Source organism: Balaenoptera musculus, chromosome 14 (assembly GCF_009873245.2).
Source record: "Balaenoptera musculus isolate JJ_BM4_2016_0621 chromosome 14, mBalMus1.pri.v3, whole genome shotgun sequence".
Taxonomy (NCBI): Eukaryota; Metazoa; Chordata; class Mammalia; order Artiodactyla; family Balaenopteridae; genus Balaenoptera; species Balaenoptera musculus.
This window is the reverse complement of record NC_045798.1, coordinates 35,455,635-35,473,080: the sequence shown is the minus strand read 5'-3', so window position 1 is coordinate 35,473,080 and position 17,446 is coordinate 35,455,635. Positions and strand designations below refer to the sequence as shown.

The following is a 17,446-nucleotide window of genomic DNA, read 5'->3' as shown; positions in this document are numbered from 1 at the left end:
TACAGGGAAGTCATGAGAGCAGGAAAGAATATGATGGAGTTCCTTGCTTGTTTATGTTTCTTAGAATGTCACTGCTTTCTTTCCGGTTCGAATGGAAAGGATGGCTGCTTGGCGCCGTCAGCTCCTCTGATGATTCGGGTGTAGGTCTAGCACCTTACCTGGCGCCCACTTTGAGTCTCGCCGATCCCCCAGGCATCATGGGTCCATTGGAGTCCTGTGCTCATGGGCGTGTGGACCGCGATGTGAGGACGGGGCAGCCGGGAATAGCTGCAGACACACACACACACACACACACACACACACACACACACACACACACACACACACACACACACACACACACGATGCCTCTCCCCTCCGCTCATGCACACTCACCCACCACCGTCCCATTGGTCTTCACTGACAAAACACAGATTGGAAGGTACGATGATCAGGAATTGTAAATGGTCATAGCAGAGTGTTAAACCAAGCACAGGACCCTTCTGAGCCTGGAGCCCTGTGGGACTTCAGGTTACGCGCCCCTGAACGGCCCTGGCTCCGCTTCAGTATTTCCCACCCCAGACTTGACTTCTTGCTGGTCAATGATCCAGGTTCCATGCCGAGGGCCTCTGAAATGAAGGGAAAGTGAGGACCAGCCAGGCCCCATCCACACCCACAGGTGTGGCTAAAGGTCTGGGTGAAGAGACAGAAGGGAAAGGGACACTGGGTTGCCCTTTCTGTTCCTATTGTCACTGTAAGCGTACATTAAAGTGTTCACACAACTAAGCCGCAGGCCAGCACGGGAGAAACGACCAACGGGGCCAACATCGTGTAATCCTAAGCATTGGAGCCACGTGGGGCCACCCGTGGCTTTCGCGAAGGATATGTCCTTCCTCCAACCCTGAATTTGGTCTTCAGCCCTTGGAAGCCAAAGGGCCGTGACAGAAGCCAGGCTGAGACCAGGGGCTCCTCTGTCAGACCTCAAATAGGAACCCATGTTCTTTGGCGGGGGGGGGAAGCTAGCACTCAACTGTCGTCTACAATCAACCTAACTGGATCAGTCTTGGGAATTCCCTGGCACTTCCGGGGCCGGGTTCGACCCCTGGTTGGGGAACTAAGATCCCACAAGCCAGGCAGCGTGGTCCCCACCACACCCCACACCCCAAAAAAAGAAAATAAAAACAAAAAAACCAAACTGGATTAATCCTAACCCGACACCGCCCCTCCCCCCAGAAGGTTGGTGAGGAACACTCAAGCTATCCCTGCCGTCAAAGCTGGCGTGTACTTTACCCTATATTCAGACCCCCCATTTAGATTAGGTGGCATCCAAACTAGTTTTTCCACAACCTTTTCTGGAAAGGGAAATTTAAGATAGAAGAGTAGTTCACAAAAGTGGTACCATCAGGAGAAGGTTGCCTGAGTCTGTTAATGCATTGCTTTCGTGGAGTGAGAACAGTCAAATGGCTTGGTAGGGCCCTACTTCCCAATCCTTTCTTGCCACCACAGACATGGAAAGCGGTCACACTTGTACAGTGTATGTGGTAGCTCAAGGCTGGAGGGCCCTGCCTGGGAAAACCCAGCTGCCCCCACCTTGCTCTTAGCAGACCTTAACCCCATCACTCCGCAGGCCCAGGTGCCCTGCGAGGGAAGCTCTGCAGTGGTAACCTTTGTTAGTTCCATTAGGGGAACTGCGTGATTTAGGGAAAGGTGATACTACCCCTGGCTCAGAGGTGACCACAGGACTCTGCTAAGGCAGTTGGTGCATCAATTTTGTTGTAAAACATGCTCTGCAAAAACAAAGTCTTGAAAAAAAAAAGCTATCTGAAAAATGAAATGGAGAAAATCCTAAAACATGGTTCTGAATGTTGCTGGGGATCATCACTCTCAAAGCTAATGCCATTTCCAGAAAACACACATACTGGCTCAGTTTCCACATCTATGGAATGAAGGGAATAAGACTGAATGATCTCCAATGTACCTTCTATGTCAAAATTCAGGGATTAAAAAATGTAAACAAACATTAAACTCTAATTAGAGACAGGGATGCTGAAGTATTCAGATGTAAATGTCTGAAACTTACTTTGAAATGCATAAAAAAAAGAGAGATGGCTGGCTGGGAGAGGGATGAGTAATGGATAGATGGGTGATACTGCCGGTCCAGGAAGATGTTAATGGTAGGAGCTGGGCAGTGGGTATATGTGGGGGTGACCACTGTCAAAGTCTTTCAATTTGGCTGCAAGTTTGAGATTATACACTGAGAAATGTTGGAGGGTAAAATGAGTGCTTTGGCATCCAGTCTTCATGACTAATGCAGAAAAAATGAACAACAACACGAAGTAACCTGTCCAACTGGTTAAAAACCTGTTAGATTTAATAGCTAATCTAAGATGTTGTAACTAAACCAATTTCAAGCCTTTGTGCAAGAAACAAAAATTCAAAACTTCTGCTATTGCAAAAATGTTACGGTACCAATTATTGAGTGCTAACCATGTGCCAGGACTCTGCTGAAGGTTTCCTATGAAATGTCATCCCACTGAATCCTCACAACAGTCAATGAAGTAGGTAAAATAGGTATTGTCCTATGTCTTTGACAGACAAGAAAACTGAGGCTGGATGAGCTTATCCAAGGCCGTGGAGCTGGGACCTGACAGAGCTGGGATTCGAGTTCTGAGCTGAATGATCTCCCAGACAAGACAGCTCTTCAGCGGTATTGGATTCTGCTCCGCCTGCTGCTTCAATCTTATGGACATTTAGTCATGAACTCGACAGGAAAGTTAGGGTTTTATACACACACAGTATATGAGTCAATCCTGGCGGGCCTCTAGGCACACAGTCGATGGGTACAAAGCTATAGTTGAAATCCAGTTCAGCCACGTGTCATGGGCTTGGCTGTGAACTTGCCCAAGACACCTGAGATTCCGCACCTCAGTGTCTTCATGTGTGAATGGAGGCGGATTTCAGGCGGATTGCTCCACAGAGCACTTAGTAACATTTTGGCTTCATGGACAAGTTTGCTTTTTGCTTTGTGATATTTCTCTCATCCTGTGAATTCTCAGTGTGCCAGCTCTGAGGTACTGGGGTGTGTCCCCCTTTTTGTGTAACCTCAAACTCCAAATCTTTCTGCTTCCTGTGTGCAGTCATCTGTCATCTTAAAAAAAAAAATCTTTCCCAAAGCACTGTAGCTCCCGTCTCATCCTATGGGGGGAGTTTAGCATCCACCCCTGCCCCTGCCCAATATTTCCGAGAGTATCAGGGGACAGGCTTACGTTTTCATCAGCATCTTTTACTCTGAATTAGCGATTTTACCTTACTTGCCTCCTGCAGTAAATATGCTCACTCCATCCTGAGTTGCCCCAAGCCCTTTTGACTTTAATTCCTCTATATTTAACCTAACAGGAAAACACAAACAACTGCAACAACTTTTTTTTTTTAATAATTTTAAATCTTTATTTATTTATTTTTGGCTGTGTTGGGTCTTCATTTCTGTGGGAGGGCTTTCTCTAGTTGCGGCGAGCGGGGGCCACTCTTCATCACGGTGTGCGGGCCTCTCTCTATCGTGGCCTCTCTTGTTGCAGAGCACAGGCTCCAGACGCGCAGGCTCAGTAGTTGTGGCTCACGGGCTTAGTTGCTCCGTGGCATGTGGGATCTTCCCAGACCAGGGCTCGAACCCGTGTTCCCTGCATTGGCAGGCAGATTCTCAACCACTGCGCCACCAGGGAAGCCCTGCAACAACTTTTTATAGAAGAAATGAGAATAGTGAGGGATTATTAACAGAAGAGGTGAGAAATAACTTCAACTGTCATTCATCCATTCGACTAATATTGATTGAGTGCCTCTTATACGCCAGGCATTGTTCTGGTGCTGGAAATATCAAAATGATTAAAACAGACCAGAAGAGAAAAATCCCTACCCTCCTCAGGTTTACTTTCTAGTTGGGAGAAGAGAAGAGGACCTTTTATTTATGTATTTTGTTGATTGTCTATCGTACGTTGGATGGTGAGAAGAGGTGGAGAAAAACAAGGAGGGAAGAGAGAGAGGTGCCTGCAGGTCGGGTGGACGTGGGAGTGTGTGATTTTAAATAGGGTGATAGGAAAGGACCCACTTAGGAGGATACCTGGGAGGACAGAGGAACCAATGCTGTGGAAATCTGCAGGCAGGATGCTCCAGTCAGACACAGACACTTCCGTCACTGCAAAGACTCTGTGAGTGCTGGGCTGAGAGCTTGAAGTGTCAAGTATCATGATGAACTCCTGGATTTTACATATTTGATGCGTTTTAATCCATTGCAGTTATTTTCTTATTGATGCTCAAATTGTCCCATTTGTGGCCAGGGAGAGACACTTCAGTATTTTGCCTGAGGGAGAGAGGGAGGTGAGCAACGTGGGGAGCTGCGGAAAGTCAGTGCAGTGAAGCTGGTCCCAGGTGCTCCATGGAGGAGGGATGGCTGAAGGATGCACTCAGAATCCTGCCGGACCTTTTTTTTAAAAAATTAATTAATTAAATTAAATTAAATTAATTTATTTTGGCTGCACCGGGTCTTAGTTGCGGCATGTGGACTCTTTGTTGCGGCATGCATGCGGGATCTAGTTCCCCAACCAGGGATTGAACCCGGGCCCCCTGCATTGGGAGCGTGGAGTCTTACCCACTGGACCACCAGGGAAGTCCCCTGCCAGACCCTAAGAACCATATCATGCTGTGAGATTTGTGTGGGTGTGGGTGTGAGTGTGTGTATAGAAAAGGGACTGAGCCTGAGGCCAATTCAACATGATACAGAATATAAACATCATGTAGCAGGAACCCAAAGACCTAAAAAGACCACAGATGTTAAGCTCTTACCTGAGAATTAGTAGAAATCCTGGGGGCAGTTACTTGGGACTTCCCCAGCTAGGGGTTGGAATGGGGAGGAGGGAAAACAGAAGGGATAACTCAAAATAATTGAGTTTCCAGGGCCATGGAAAGCCCACACAATCTCTGATATTTCTATATGCATAATGTCTGCATGACCAACAGGCTTGAGAGCTCTTTTAAAAGTAGGGAGGATGACACTGGAAGTCAGTTAGATTTGCAAATTATCGTCTGTAGAAAAACCTGCATAGATTTCTGGGTGAGGGAGGAGCGAGGAGGAGCAGGAATTTGATGAAGTGGAGAACAGTGTGCTTTGGAACGAAGTATGAGGCACTTAGTCTGACAAAGGACTTTTTTTTTTTTTTTTCTGATTTGTATATCCATCGATATCAACATCTAAATACAAAATCTCTAACATCTAAATTGCTGGGCTTCCCTGGTGGCGCAGTGGTTGAGAATCTGCCTGCCAATGCGGGGGACACAGGCTCGAGCCCTGGTCTGGGAAGATCCCACATGCCGAGGAGCAACTAGGCCCGTGAGCCACAATTACTGAGCCTGCGCGTCTGGAGCCTGTGCTCCGCAACAAGAGAGGCCACGATAATAAGAGGCCCGCGCACCGCAATGAAGAATGGCCCCCACTTGCCACAACTAGAAAAAGCCCTCCCACAGAAACGAAGACCCAACACAGCCATAAATAAATAAATAAACAAAAATTAAAAACATCTAAATTGTCCTGGAAGGTTCAGTATCTGTGGTTTCATCCTTATAGTTCAAATCTCTTTCTTATATAAAATATCCAGAGAGAGTCTAAAATATGACTGTACAGGAAGTTCATTGTAGTGAAGGTTGATTAACATAAGGAGTCTGATCACAGACCAAAGCTTGAGGATATTTTTGTGACACAAACTGGCACTGTCTTTTTGTTGTGTAGGATATGAACTCTCAGGCTTTAAGCCCCTGCGGGAGAATAGCACTTACTACTATGTAAATAATTGAGTACACATGACCAATATTCTCGAGATTCTGGAGTTATTCAAGAGCAGAAAAGTGGCTGCTATAGACTGAATATTTGTGTTGACCACCAATTCTTATGCTGAAGCCTAATTGCCAATGTATTTGGAGTTGGAGTCTTTGGGGTGGGGGGGGTGATTAGATCATGAGGGTGGGGCCCTCGTGAATGGGATCAGTGCCCTTACAAAAGAGACCCCAGAGAGCTCCCTTAGCCATCTATGAAGTAGGGAGCAGACCCTCACCAGACACCAAATCTACCGGAGCATTGATCTTCAACTTGCCAGCATCCAGAACTGTGAGAAATAAATGTTGCTTAAGCCACCCAGTCTATGGTATTTTTGTTATAATAGTCTCAATGAACTAAAATTGTGATAGATGAGAAAACTGTCATCTTAAGTGATTCCTTACAATATGTGATTGTGCTAGGTGACTGTGGAAAACTCTCAGGTGTGTAGTAATTGATTCACCTTTTATTGCAAAGTATATTTTGGAAAATAAACTGATGCAAGCTAGTCACTTCATATAAATACTCTGTATGATGTTGAACTTTCTGGGTTCTAATTCTCAGAATGAGAGCCAGACTGACAGAGATGTTTCACCTCAATGGGAAGCCTCACGCTCATCAGACATGCTCACTTATGCCCCAGACTAAGCCCCCTTAGATACAAATGGAGAAATTGTGCTCCACTAGCAAGTGGGTCATAAGATTCCTAGTCATGATTTAGGTAACGATAGAATTTGTGTGTGTGCATAGCACATGAATTCTTATCTGTCCTTGCCTTGGCGTATGAGTTAAAGTACAACCCCCCGTGAAGCACCTGTCATTCTAGCTATACCTATGTACTTTGGCGATTGACCCCTATGTCACTGCTCCGTCTCTCCTCCGTGCCTTTGATCAACCCATTCCTTTTGCTTAAGATGCCTCTACAGTGGAGGTTCTCAACCTTGGCTGCACCCAAACACAGATGCCTTTGGCCCTTCCTGCCTCCCCCATCCTGATGTAATTGATTTGCTGCGCAGATTTCTTCCCAGGTTGAAAGCTGCTGCGGGACGTGCCTGTGGACTCTGGCAGTAGACTCCCCTGGTGAATTTGTTAGAAACGCAAATTGGCTCTCAGAGCAGACCTACCGAGTCAGAATCCACTTGTGGGTGGTGGGGGGAGGGCTAAATAAATTCAACTTCAAAGCCATCTTTTCAGGTCTGGGGCTGAACTATTAACCAGACCTTCAGACCCTAACTGCTGTGTGAAGTCCTCTATGTGCATCCCGACACGGAGGAAGAATCTACTGTCCTGATGTGTGTTAAAAGGCACAGGACTGTTTGCCTAAGTGCAGCTGAAACTGCCCTCCGGGTCACAGCACAGATACCAGTGTTGGGTGGTGACAGCCCCAAGGGACAGCAGTGTCTTCCCGCTGAGACTGCTGGGCTGAAAGGGTTGCAGCCTTTAGCGTGACAAAGGGATGTGTTTGGGAAACGAAGATTTCCTGCTCATAGACAAATAGGTCTCAACAGTCACACGCTCTGATGTAGGCCTGTCTGAACAGGAAAAGGAGGACCTCTTATTTGTCAGGAGGTCTGCTTGAAAAGAAAAGGGGGGGGGGAAGACAAAAAAGACCCACTGAAATATTGCTTACTTCCTAGAAGGAAGGACACATTCTTGGATTGAACTCAAAGGATGTCGGGCTCAACAAGGATGTCAGTTAACTCTGTCTTATTCTGGGGCCGTTTGTTTGCCAAGAACCAAAAAATCACTCAAACCACTTAAATAAAAGGGGGATGGTTTTAAAGACACAGTCGTCATACTTCGTTCTATGTGGTCACTTGTCAGCGCTGTGATTTGTGAGGCGGTTGTGCTCACACGTTAGGTTTGCAAAATCAGTTTTGTAGCTCTTTGAGCATAGAAGGGGGATTTTTAAACTTTTGGTGTCTCCAAACTGAATGAAAACAGACTGTAAAAAAATGCTGACTGCTTTGCCCTGACTATCAGGAAGCTTAGAAAGAAACTTAGGATTCACAACTCAGGACCCTGGGAGCTTGGTGAATTTACTTATCTAGCAATTTTCTTTTTCTTATTTCTTTTTTTTAATTTTAAAACTGTTCAGTGTTTTATGATTTAATTCTGTAAATCACCTTAAAGCCTTTTTAGATGTGGAGTTTTACTTTTTTTTTTTTTTTTTTGGTTGTGCCAGGCCTTAGTTGTGGCTCTCAGGCTCCTTAGTTGCGGCATGCATGTGGGACCTAGTTCCCTGACCAGGGACTGAACCCCCGTCCCCTGCATTGGAAGGCAGATTCTTAACCACTGCGCCACCAGGGAAGTCCCTGGAGTTCTACTTTTTAAAAAACTAATAATTAAAAAACAGAACTACCATGCATAGGCACTGGTGTCCCGGTATAAACCTACTGACCATCAAAGTGTTTCCGCTCTGCTCCTGTCCTGGATCGAGTCCCAGGGTTAGCCTAGACTCTGCTGCAGGAACCCGTTGGGATCTTAGGCTGCCATCTAAGTAAGGGCTGTGCAAATAAACCCAGTTCCTGGAGGAGTTCACACCTTGGGGCTGATGTTACATTAAATCTGCCTCCACATTTCTAGCGACTTTTTTCCTTCCTTGTTGAAAGTCAACTGGAAGGTGCCTGCATTTGTGGTTGCTGTTTTAAGCATGCCTCTGAATTTACTTTATGAATGCTTTGTTTCCTTGTTTGCAAAGGTAGGTGCTAAAACTCATACCTGCTTGGTGAAGTGAAAATCAAGGCAGCCCTTTTGGAAAGCCAATTGGCAACATTTAAAAACAAAAGTGCACGTCCATTTGTCTACGACTATAACCCTTAGATACACTTCCAGGTGTACTGAAGATACATTGTAAAACGATTTTCACTGCAGATTTTGTTTGTCATAGCAAGTGGTGGAAACAGCCTAATAGTCCATCAGTAGGGGGACTAACAATGTTTTATGGTTCATTCATAAACTGGAATGCTATGGAGCCACTAAAGAGAATGGGTGGGTCAGAATGTTCTGAAATGGAGCATTCATTACTAAATGAAAAAGCAGACAGTAGAGGAATGTGTGTAGTATGCTTCCAGTCTGTGGGAAAAGGAAAAATATATACTTGAATGTGTATAGAAAAATTTTGGGAGGGTATACAATAAAGTGTTCAAAGATGTTGAATATTGCAGAAAAGAACTGGAGTGAAAGGAGGCTTATTTTCATTATATACACTCTTATTCTGTTTGAAATTTTCACATGGGTGCATTTTTCACCAGAAAAAAAAAAAAAAAAGATGCATTGCTTTGTCTTGCACAAAAGTCTCGTACGTACAAAGCATCTAGAGTTAGATGGATTCAAATACTAGCTCTGTCACTTACCTGTGACCTCGAGGTGCTCCCTAATTTACCTGTAGTGACTATCTCACGGGGCTGCTGTGAGGATTAAGTTACAGAATGCATATCAAACAGTATTCTCTTAGTAAACGTAAATGTGTAATAATGATGATGCTAGTGGACATTTATTGAATGCTTACCATGTGCAAGGCACTGTATTAAGAACTTTACATACATTAATTCATTTAATCCTTAAACCAACCCTATGAAACAAGTACTATTTTCATCCTAATTGTACAGATGGAGAAACTGAGGCACAGAGAGGCTAAGTACCTTGCCTGAGAAGACACAGCTAGTAAATGGTAGTGCAAAGGATTCAAACCCAGGCAGTCTGGTTCCATAGCCCAAGCTTTTCCCCACTTACCCAACGGCTCTGTCCCTGCTGGGCAGACAGGTCTACTCGGGGCAGCATGAAGCTGATGAGAGGGTCGGTCCAGTTTCTAAGAGAAATGCTGAGAATATCTGTAAATGTCTTATAAGCTTATGGCAAGGCTTTCTGACCAACCCCATGTCAGAATGTTACAATCAAGGTGACACGTGGGTGTTCCCGCTGGAGTGTGCGGGGACTTTTCCCTCTGCCTCTGTTTTCTCCCAGCTGGATCCTCTCTGCCTGTGAATCTGGAGTCCCTGACAGGAATCCTGCTGGGAAATCTTTACAGCATGATGAAGTCAACAGGGATCCCGGGGTGTAGAAGGGGTGGAGAGACCTGTCTTTTCTGTGTCTATTATCTAATGAACACATTTTAATACTAGGAGTGGTGGAGGACCTGCCTTCTTTCACGAGGATCATTCAGGTGATGCAGTTCCGTCAGAATGACTGTCTCTGGGGACGGTATACCAACTTTCCCAGTGTGGTCAAGACCTCGTATTTCTGTAGGTCAGCATTACCTTAATATTTAACTCAGGTTCTCTCAGTTGAATATTTAACCTAACTGTAATGTGTTGCCTTTGCTAGAAGAACAGCTGGTCTTTGGCCTCCTCAAAAATCTGTCTTTAAATGAAGTGCCCTTGAGAACAAATACATGAAGAATTCAGCCACTGACAGGTGGCTTAGGTCCCCATTAGTAGGGTGTTTTTCTTTCCTTGTGTCCAGGATTACTCAGAGTTATCTGAATAACTATTCCTCACTTCACCACTATTTCCAAAGTGCTTAACAGGCATGCTCAGTCAGTTTGGAAATCCCTATTGTCCTGTGCCAACATCTCTCCTCTCTTCCAATTTTCCAAACTACTGATCAATTTTTCACTCTCTCTGTAAGACTGCTTTCTTTCTTTATGATGTCATTTTGAACAACCTGCTAGTCAAGGGATCTTTGGGGCATCGACTCAAGATGGAAACAGACACCAGCTCCTTGGAAAGGATTCCCTTTCAGACATTCCAGACTCATTACCTTGCTTGATTAATGTAAGAAACAAGTCAGGAGCCCTTGAGTTGCTCTTTCAAGTTTGTCCAATTCAACGTTAGAAGTACCAGGCTCACTCTGACCTCCCAGGTCCTGCTCCTGGCCAGGGGCCAGGCTGCAGAGAAGAAAACTGTCAACTCCCACCGGCAAAGGCAGTGAAGGCAGCGAGGGTCTCTTCCCTCCAAAGGACTCTAAGAGTAAATTATTTAAACTCCTTCTCACCTTTGTTTAAGATCTGCCTCTTCTCACACTTGGGAATTACCAACAGACATTGTATTGGCTGAGGTTGCAAAGTACATTAGGTCTTATTCTAGAAAGGAAATGAAGTGACGAAGCTGGTGTTTTAAAGAATGTCACTTGGGGCTTCCCTGGTGGCGCAGTGGTTGAGAATCTGCCTGCCAATGCAGGGGACACGGGTTCGAGCCCTGGTCTGGGAAGATCCCACATGCCACGGAGCAACTGGGCCCGTGAGCCACAATTACTGAGCCTGCGCGTCTGGAGCCTGTGCTCCGCAACAAGAGAGGCCGTGATGGTGAGAGGCCCGCGCACCGCGATGAAGAGTGGTCCCCGCTTGCCGCAACTGGGGAAAGCCCTCGCACAGAAACGAAGACTCAACACAGTCATAAATAAATAAATAAATAAATAAAAAAAAAAAAAAAAAAAAAAAAAAGAATGTCACTTATAGAAGTAAACATTTTCTATAGCAAGAGATTATTCCCTAAGACTAAAACCCCTCTAAAATGTACCCCCCCCAATTTTTTTTTCAGTGAATAGAATATTTTAATCTTCAGAGATGTTTCTTCCAATGTACTTTATGGGGACATCCACAGTATTATCTAACTCCCTAGATGTTTCTCTTCATTTTTTCATAATAGAAATTGCTAGTAGGCATTGGACTTGAATGTCCTAGAAAGAAGGAAGGACTCATCAACTGATCATTATGGGTGTAGATCTCAGAAGGCTAGCTATGCAGGAATGTTTTCTGTTTGCAGAGCATTGGTCTTCAGAGGTAGTGAAAGCACCAGGATTTAAGACTACAAAACCTGTAATTGTTTATAACCTCCTCATACTAGACTCAATAGAAAGAATGTATTTTCCCTCTTTATATCACAAGAGAAAACTAAGACTCTATTTGCTTCCCCCTTCCTCCTTTCCAAAGTGAAAAAGAGAGTTTTTCTTTTCTTTTCTTCCTTTGGCTGCGTTGGGTCTTCATTGCTGCAGGCGGGCTTTCTCTAGTTGCCGAGAGCGGGGGCTACTCTTTGTTGCAGTGGGCGGGCTTTTCACTGCGGTGGCTTCTCTTGTTGCAGAGCACGGGCTCTAGGCACGCAGGCTTCAGTAGTTGTGGCACTCAGGCTCAGTAGTTGTGGCTCGCGGGCTCTAGAGTGCAGGCTCAGTAGTTGTGGTGCACGGGCTTAGTTGCTCCGCGGCACGTGGGATCTTCCTGGACCAGGGATCGAACCCGTGTCCCCTGCATTGGCAGGTGGATTCTTAACCACTGTGCCAGCAGGGAAGTCCCAAGGAGAGTTTTTCTATGGAAGAATCTCTTTATTGAGGTCTCTATAGAAGCTCCCTCGTGACACTGATTTACCTATCGAGTAACCTGGAAAGAGGACATTAGCATCTACTCCCTGAAGGCAGTCTAGAAGTGTGAAGCAGAAGAATGGCATTTTTTTCATCTGTTCTAGTGAAAACATTTGATGAATAGCAACAGTTCAATCAGCTACATGGCCGACTTTGACTTTTGGTGTTTATTAAAGTGTTTTCTTGTTTTCTGCCATATTCTCTAAATTCAGGGTTGTGCTCATTTGCATAGAGGACATATCATAATAATCCATTGACTATTGCACTGGGGCTTCCCATTCCTGTGGTTTTCTGATGATGCCTCCCTGGGCCAGCAGGAAGCCCACATAGGGAAGAGCACACTATTTCCTCTCTCTGCTTCAGGGGAAATGAGTGACTTGCAGAGGAATTTAAGACCCATTCTGTAAACTTACATTAGTAAATGCGTTAGGACCAGAGAGGGTTTTCAGGCTGGGCCACTAGTTTCTGTTTGCAAAAGGAGTTAATCTGATCTTAGTTTAGTAGCTGAAAGTTAAACAGCCTATTGAACAAACCCCAGGTGGATTTTGGTACCCTTTGGTAACAGTGGCATTAGAGAATGAACACATTCAGACAGTAGGATTTTCCATATGTCATTTATTTAAACCAAAATCAGTTTATATTTTCAAGGGGGTGGATTTCAAAGATACAAAAAGAAATTCAAACCATTTTGTTCGATATCTATAAAAAATGAAGTTACATTTTGCTGTGGGTGGGGCGGGAGTGGACCCTGTAACATGGGAAATTGCTTCACTGAAATTCAAATTTCTGTGTGCAAAAACTAACTCATTTTGTTTTAGGATTGGCTGAAATGTTTAAGGAGCCCCGATGAAATATAAGAATTAATTTGCTAAAAGTCGAGAAGTATAATCACAGTTCAGACTACATGAACGGTCAGGGCATGAGCCAAAGTAACGAGATCTTTGCAACCTCGCCTGCGTCCGGCCACTTGATCATTGCTCTTTGGAAGCACTTTCAAAAGTACATTGTGTTATTTTGGTGACTGGCACAGGTCTTGCTTATGTATAAAAATCGGACAAAGTGGCTTATCTGCTTAACAGTTTCCAAGTTTGTTGCATATAGATGGATGGCTTTGCCCAAGAACTTGGTGGGAGGAAGTACTGTGGACACAGGTCTCAGGGTTGTGGCATTTTCAGATCAGTGTAAGCCCACTTTATAAAGTGTTCTAATTTACTTTTTTGTTGTTGTTTTTGGTGAGTCTGTATTTTCGTGTATAAAGTAAGGCTTACAAATATGACCTAGATGAAAACCAGGGGAAATTGACAGTGGCAATTACCAATTCTAAATGTGAGAAGAATGATAAAGACCTCACTGAAGACAAAGCTGAATGCAGGCTTGGATTTTGGACTCAAATCTGTCACTTAATAATTGTGTCACGCTGGGCGAGTGACCGAACCTCAGGGAGAAGTTTTTCAGTACTGTGAGGATGAAATGAAAACCACAATGCATCATTCTGATTTTCCCTACCCCAGAGAACCGTGTAGGAAACAAAACTGATGAAATGTTTTCAAAGAAATCCACGTGGGTAAAAAATCTATACAGATTTGAACATGTTTGAGAAGCTAATAACATCTTTCATAAAACATACAGCTCCTGACCTGAAACTTTCAGATGCGTGTAATCATCACAATAAAAGGACTTTTAGTTCTTGGTACTTAAAGCCCTTCCACAGGGTGCAAGGCCTACCCACCAGCTCACGGGGACTAGTACATGTGTTGTTACAATGAAAGTCACAATGATATGCTTCTTAACTGCTTAATTATTCACCCCCCCCCCAAAGACAATTACTTATATTTTAGAAGAAGTAGGACTCTGTAGTGAAAACACACAGACCTGAAAGCAGTGCATTAAGTATTTTATTAATTTCTTTTTACATTATGGGAAACATTCATCTATTTACAATTTTTTTTTGTCCACACACAATCTAGGTAGATAAGCCTATGAAATTCCAATTCATAAAGCCATAAAAATGTTCCCCACCCCTCCATCTGAAGGCTTTCAAATGAATCTTTTTTTTTTCCAAACCAAAATAATTTTTAAAAATTACATTTGGGAATTCACATATGCTAGTGATTTACATTCCAGTTATTTAAAATATGCATCTAGACATGTTTTAAAAAAGAAATGGTAAATTCACAAGGATAAGGCTTAAATTAAAGTGGTAATGCACAGTAAAACATTAAGGAAACATCTATAAATAACAGAAATATAGTACAAATAAATTAGTTCTATTTACCATTTCAAATATTAAAAATCTTTAATCCATTTCTTCATCTCTCTTTACAAAAAGGTTATGTGAGTTGTATGGAAACATCTGCAAAAAATATAATAAATACTTAATTTCTTTTAACGTTTTTTGATGTGGGAGACAAACTTCTTTTGTAATCCCCCCCTCCCCGAGAAAATGCCCAAACACCTTTATACCAAAGTTAAACAAAATAAGTAATTTTTCAGGGTACATACATTTTCCAATATGAACTAAAAAACATTTCTACAAATTACATCAGAAGAACAATGTAACAAAGGTTATGGTCATGGATGTCAGCTTAAGGGGGCAAGTGATTAACAGGCAGCTTTATGTGGGATCATGTCTTAACATCAATAATTAGCCTTTTATAAAGTGTTTGTACAATTGGTGTTTTCAAGGAAGGCAAAGGTCATGGTGCCTGGAGGCCTTCGGCTAAAAGATTTAAAATTCTTACCAAAAATAGCTTATGAATATACAAATACCATTCACATAGACAAGATAAATAGGCCATCTCTTGTCTCTCTTTAAAATATCCTGGGCTAAACCAGTTTCCAAAGAAAATATTGTAGGATGATCTTGAATCGTATTAGAAATCTATTTCTTAATCCAAATCTTATCTCTACCTCAGGGCACAGAGCTGTGGATGGGGACACCTGGTCTTCAAATGGATGTGGCTTCCTTCACGTTAATCTGTGAGTTCCGAGTCACCGTCAGGATTGAATGAGACCATAGGCTACCCAAGGTGGCAGTTGACCTTACTTGATGCAAACTTTGTGTGACCTTCCTTGGCTGCTACAGAGTAAAGAAAAAGTGTATTCTTTTTAAAACCAGCAAAACTTGAAGCTCAAATTCTCTGTCTGCTCCAATTTTATAAAGCACTCAAAGGTGCTCTGTTCACCCTAGTTAAAAGTTGGTTGGTTGGTTTTTAAATGTTAGTAGCCCTTGTCTTGTAAACCACAGCAGTAAACATTTGTGCCCTGTTTATAAAGATAGCTCAAAGCATCAATGGCTCTGAGAGGTAGCGAATTCTCTAGTGGTTTTAGAATATGTCCATGAAAATAGTTGTTGCCAGAACCCATCACCTCTCTTAATTTCTTAAATAAAATTAAATTAGCACCTGGCTATGAGAGTGTATTTTTTTTTTTTAAAAAGCGTCTCTGGTGCAAGAGTATTTGATGTATGTTTTTAAAAGTCTTCCATTGTTCAATGGTAATTTCTAACGCTTTAGGGAGCTGGATAAAACGCCGGTGATCATTTAAGATCACCTCATTCTAACTGCTTAAACTGCTACGAGTAAGGGCATTTAAAGATAACTTGAGCTGGATGCAAAGGTCATACTGGCCATCCATCAGGACTAAAAACGGAAATCAACATTCTCTGCCAAAAGCCTGGGTTTCTTTCAGTGTTTAGGAATCATGACACTGTCCCCCTCTATGTGGCTGCTGAACCTCGCAGGTCAAATTTCTTCTCTCTCTACCTGGGACCTCAAGACAAGTGGCCGCTCTTTGGAACGAGGCAGCATGTCTACTGGGACAGAAAGCTTATTTTACCGGGACAAAATCCTTATTCGGGGGTGTGTTAGGACTCTCTGGAGCAGTGAGAAAAGACTGATGGAGACAGACGTCTGCCGTATGAACTACTGGGTTAAAAGAGACGGATGTGTAGCATTCCAAGGGGATGCTAGGAAAATCCCAACTTTTCGCAGAAAGCAGCCCGGCTGCCATGTACAGCACTCCGTAAGCAGAGATGTACTTAGCTCTGTGTAATTAGGTAGGCCCCCAGGATGGACACTAACAAATTAATAGAACCAACACTTTCCCCTAAAGACCCCACCACCACCATCACAACAATATAATATACATAGTACGAGAAAAGCTGATAAAACACTTCAGGTCTAACTTCTTAAGAATAGGACAAAAGAAAAAATCCCTTATGTAGTCTTTTAAACTAGCAGTGCTTCCTTTGCCTTGCCTTGCCTGTCTTCATTTTATTGCCTTTCAGAATAGATGGATATCCCTGAAAGATCGGATTGACAATCTTCTGCTGATTGAGACATCTGAAGCAGTGACTGATGACACAAGAGTGAGGCAGTTTGTGCAGCTGTGAGCGACGCAGGTACCCCCGGCACCCGCAGGGTTTGCTTCTCTTTCCCCCACTCCGCATCCTGGTCCCCCGCCCCCCAGCCCCTCTGCGTCCCCTCTCGGTGTGTCACTTCCCGACTCCGGTGACAGGGTGTGTGATTTCTGAGGTTGGAAATCAAGCGTTCCATCTGCTTGCCCAAATAGGAAGCGTGTCGGGGAAATCAGGGGAATCGGAGCCCTAGTTTCCTAGTTTCTTTTCGGGTGGAAGTCCGCGAGGTCCCGAGGGGACCCCCCCCCCGGGGACACCCCCCCCCCGCCCCGGGATCCTGGATTTCTGAGATACCCTATGGTTCGATATTGCTGGAATCTAGGGACAGACAAGCTCGAGAGAACGGAGGATGGCGGGTGACCTAGAGGGGCCGCGTCTACACGGGTGGGCGGGCCAAGAAGGCGAAGGGCGGGCGCCGGGGAGGAGGCGGGCGGGGGCGCGCGGCGGCCGGGGGCCTCAGAGCCGGGTCTGCGCCTCGGGGATGTAGATCTCGATGCTCTCGGCGCTCTCGGTGGCCGAGTTCTGGCGGACGGACGCGGCGCGCTTGGCGGCCATCAGGCGCTTGCGGGCCTCCTGGCGCTGCGAGCTCTCCAGCGAGCGCTCCCGGATCAGCGGCGCGGGGCCCTTCGCCGGCTTCTTGGGCACTGGAGGAGGGGCCCTTCGCTCCTGATCAAAGCAGAAGGTTCAGGACATTACACAGCTTCTCAGGACAAGCTTGGGAAAAACTGGGATAGGTCAGTAGTTAGCACACTTTTTTTTTTTTTTTTTTAAAGCCTAAGGGTGGTTAGGTTAGTTCTGATCTGCACACTGTATATACATATCTACATGTATAGATA

General features: G+C 44.3%; 1 protein-coding gene across 7 annotated transcripts in view; it reads right to left on the bottom strand.

Moving 5' to 3' along the window:
• Positions 1-14,102: 14,102 nt before the first annotated feature.
• The window catches only part of DLGAP1 (DLG associated protein 1), an 869,846-nt gene continuing 866,502 nt past the window's right edge, over positions 14,103-17,446 (bottom strand). For all 7 annotated transcript variants that reach the window (XM_036822899.1, XM_036822900.1, XM_036822903.1 and 4 more), the window contains one exon: positions 14,103-17,276. In XM_036822899.1, coding sequence (XP_036678794.1) covers positions 17,067-17,276 — 210 coding nt within the window. In that variant the 3' untranslated portion in view covers positions 14,103-17,066. The remainder of the gene's footprint in view (positions 17,277-17,446) is intronic.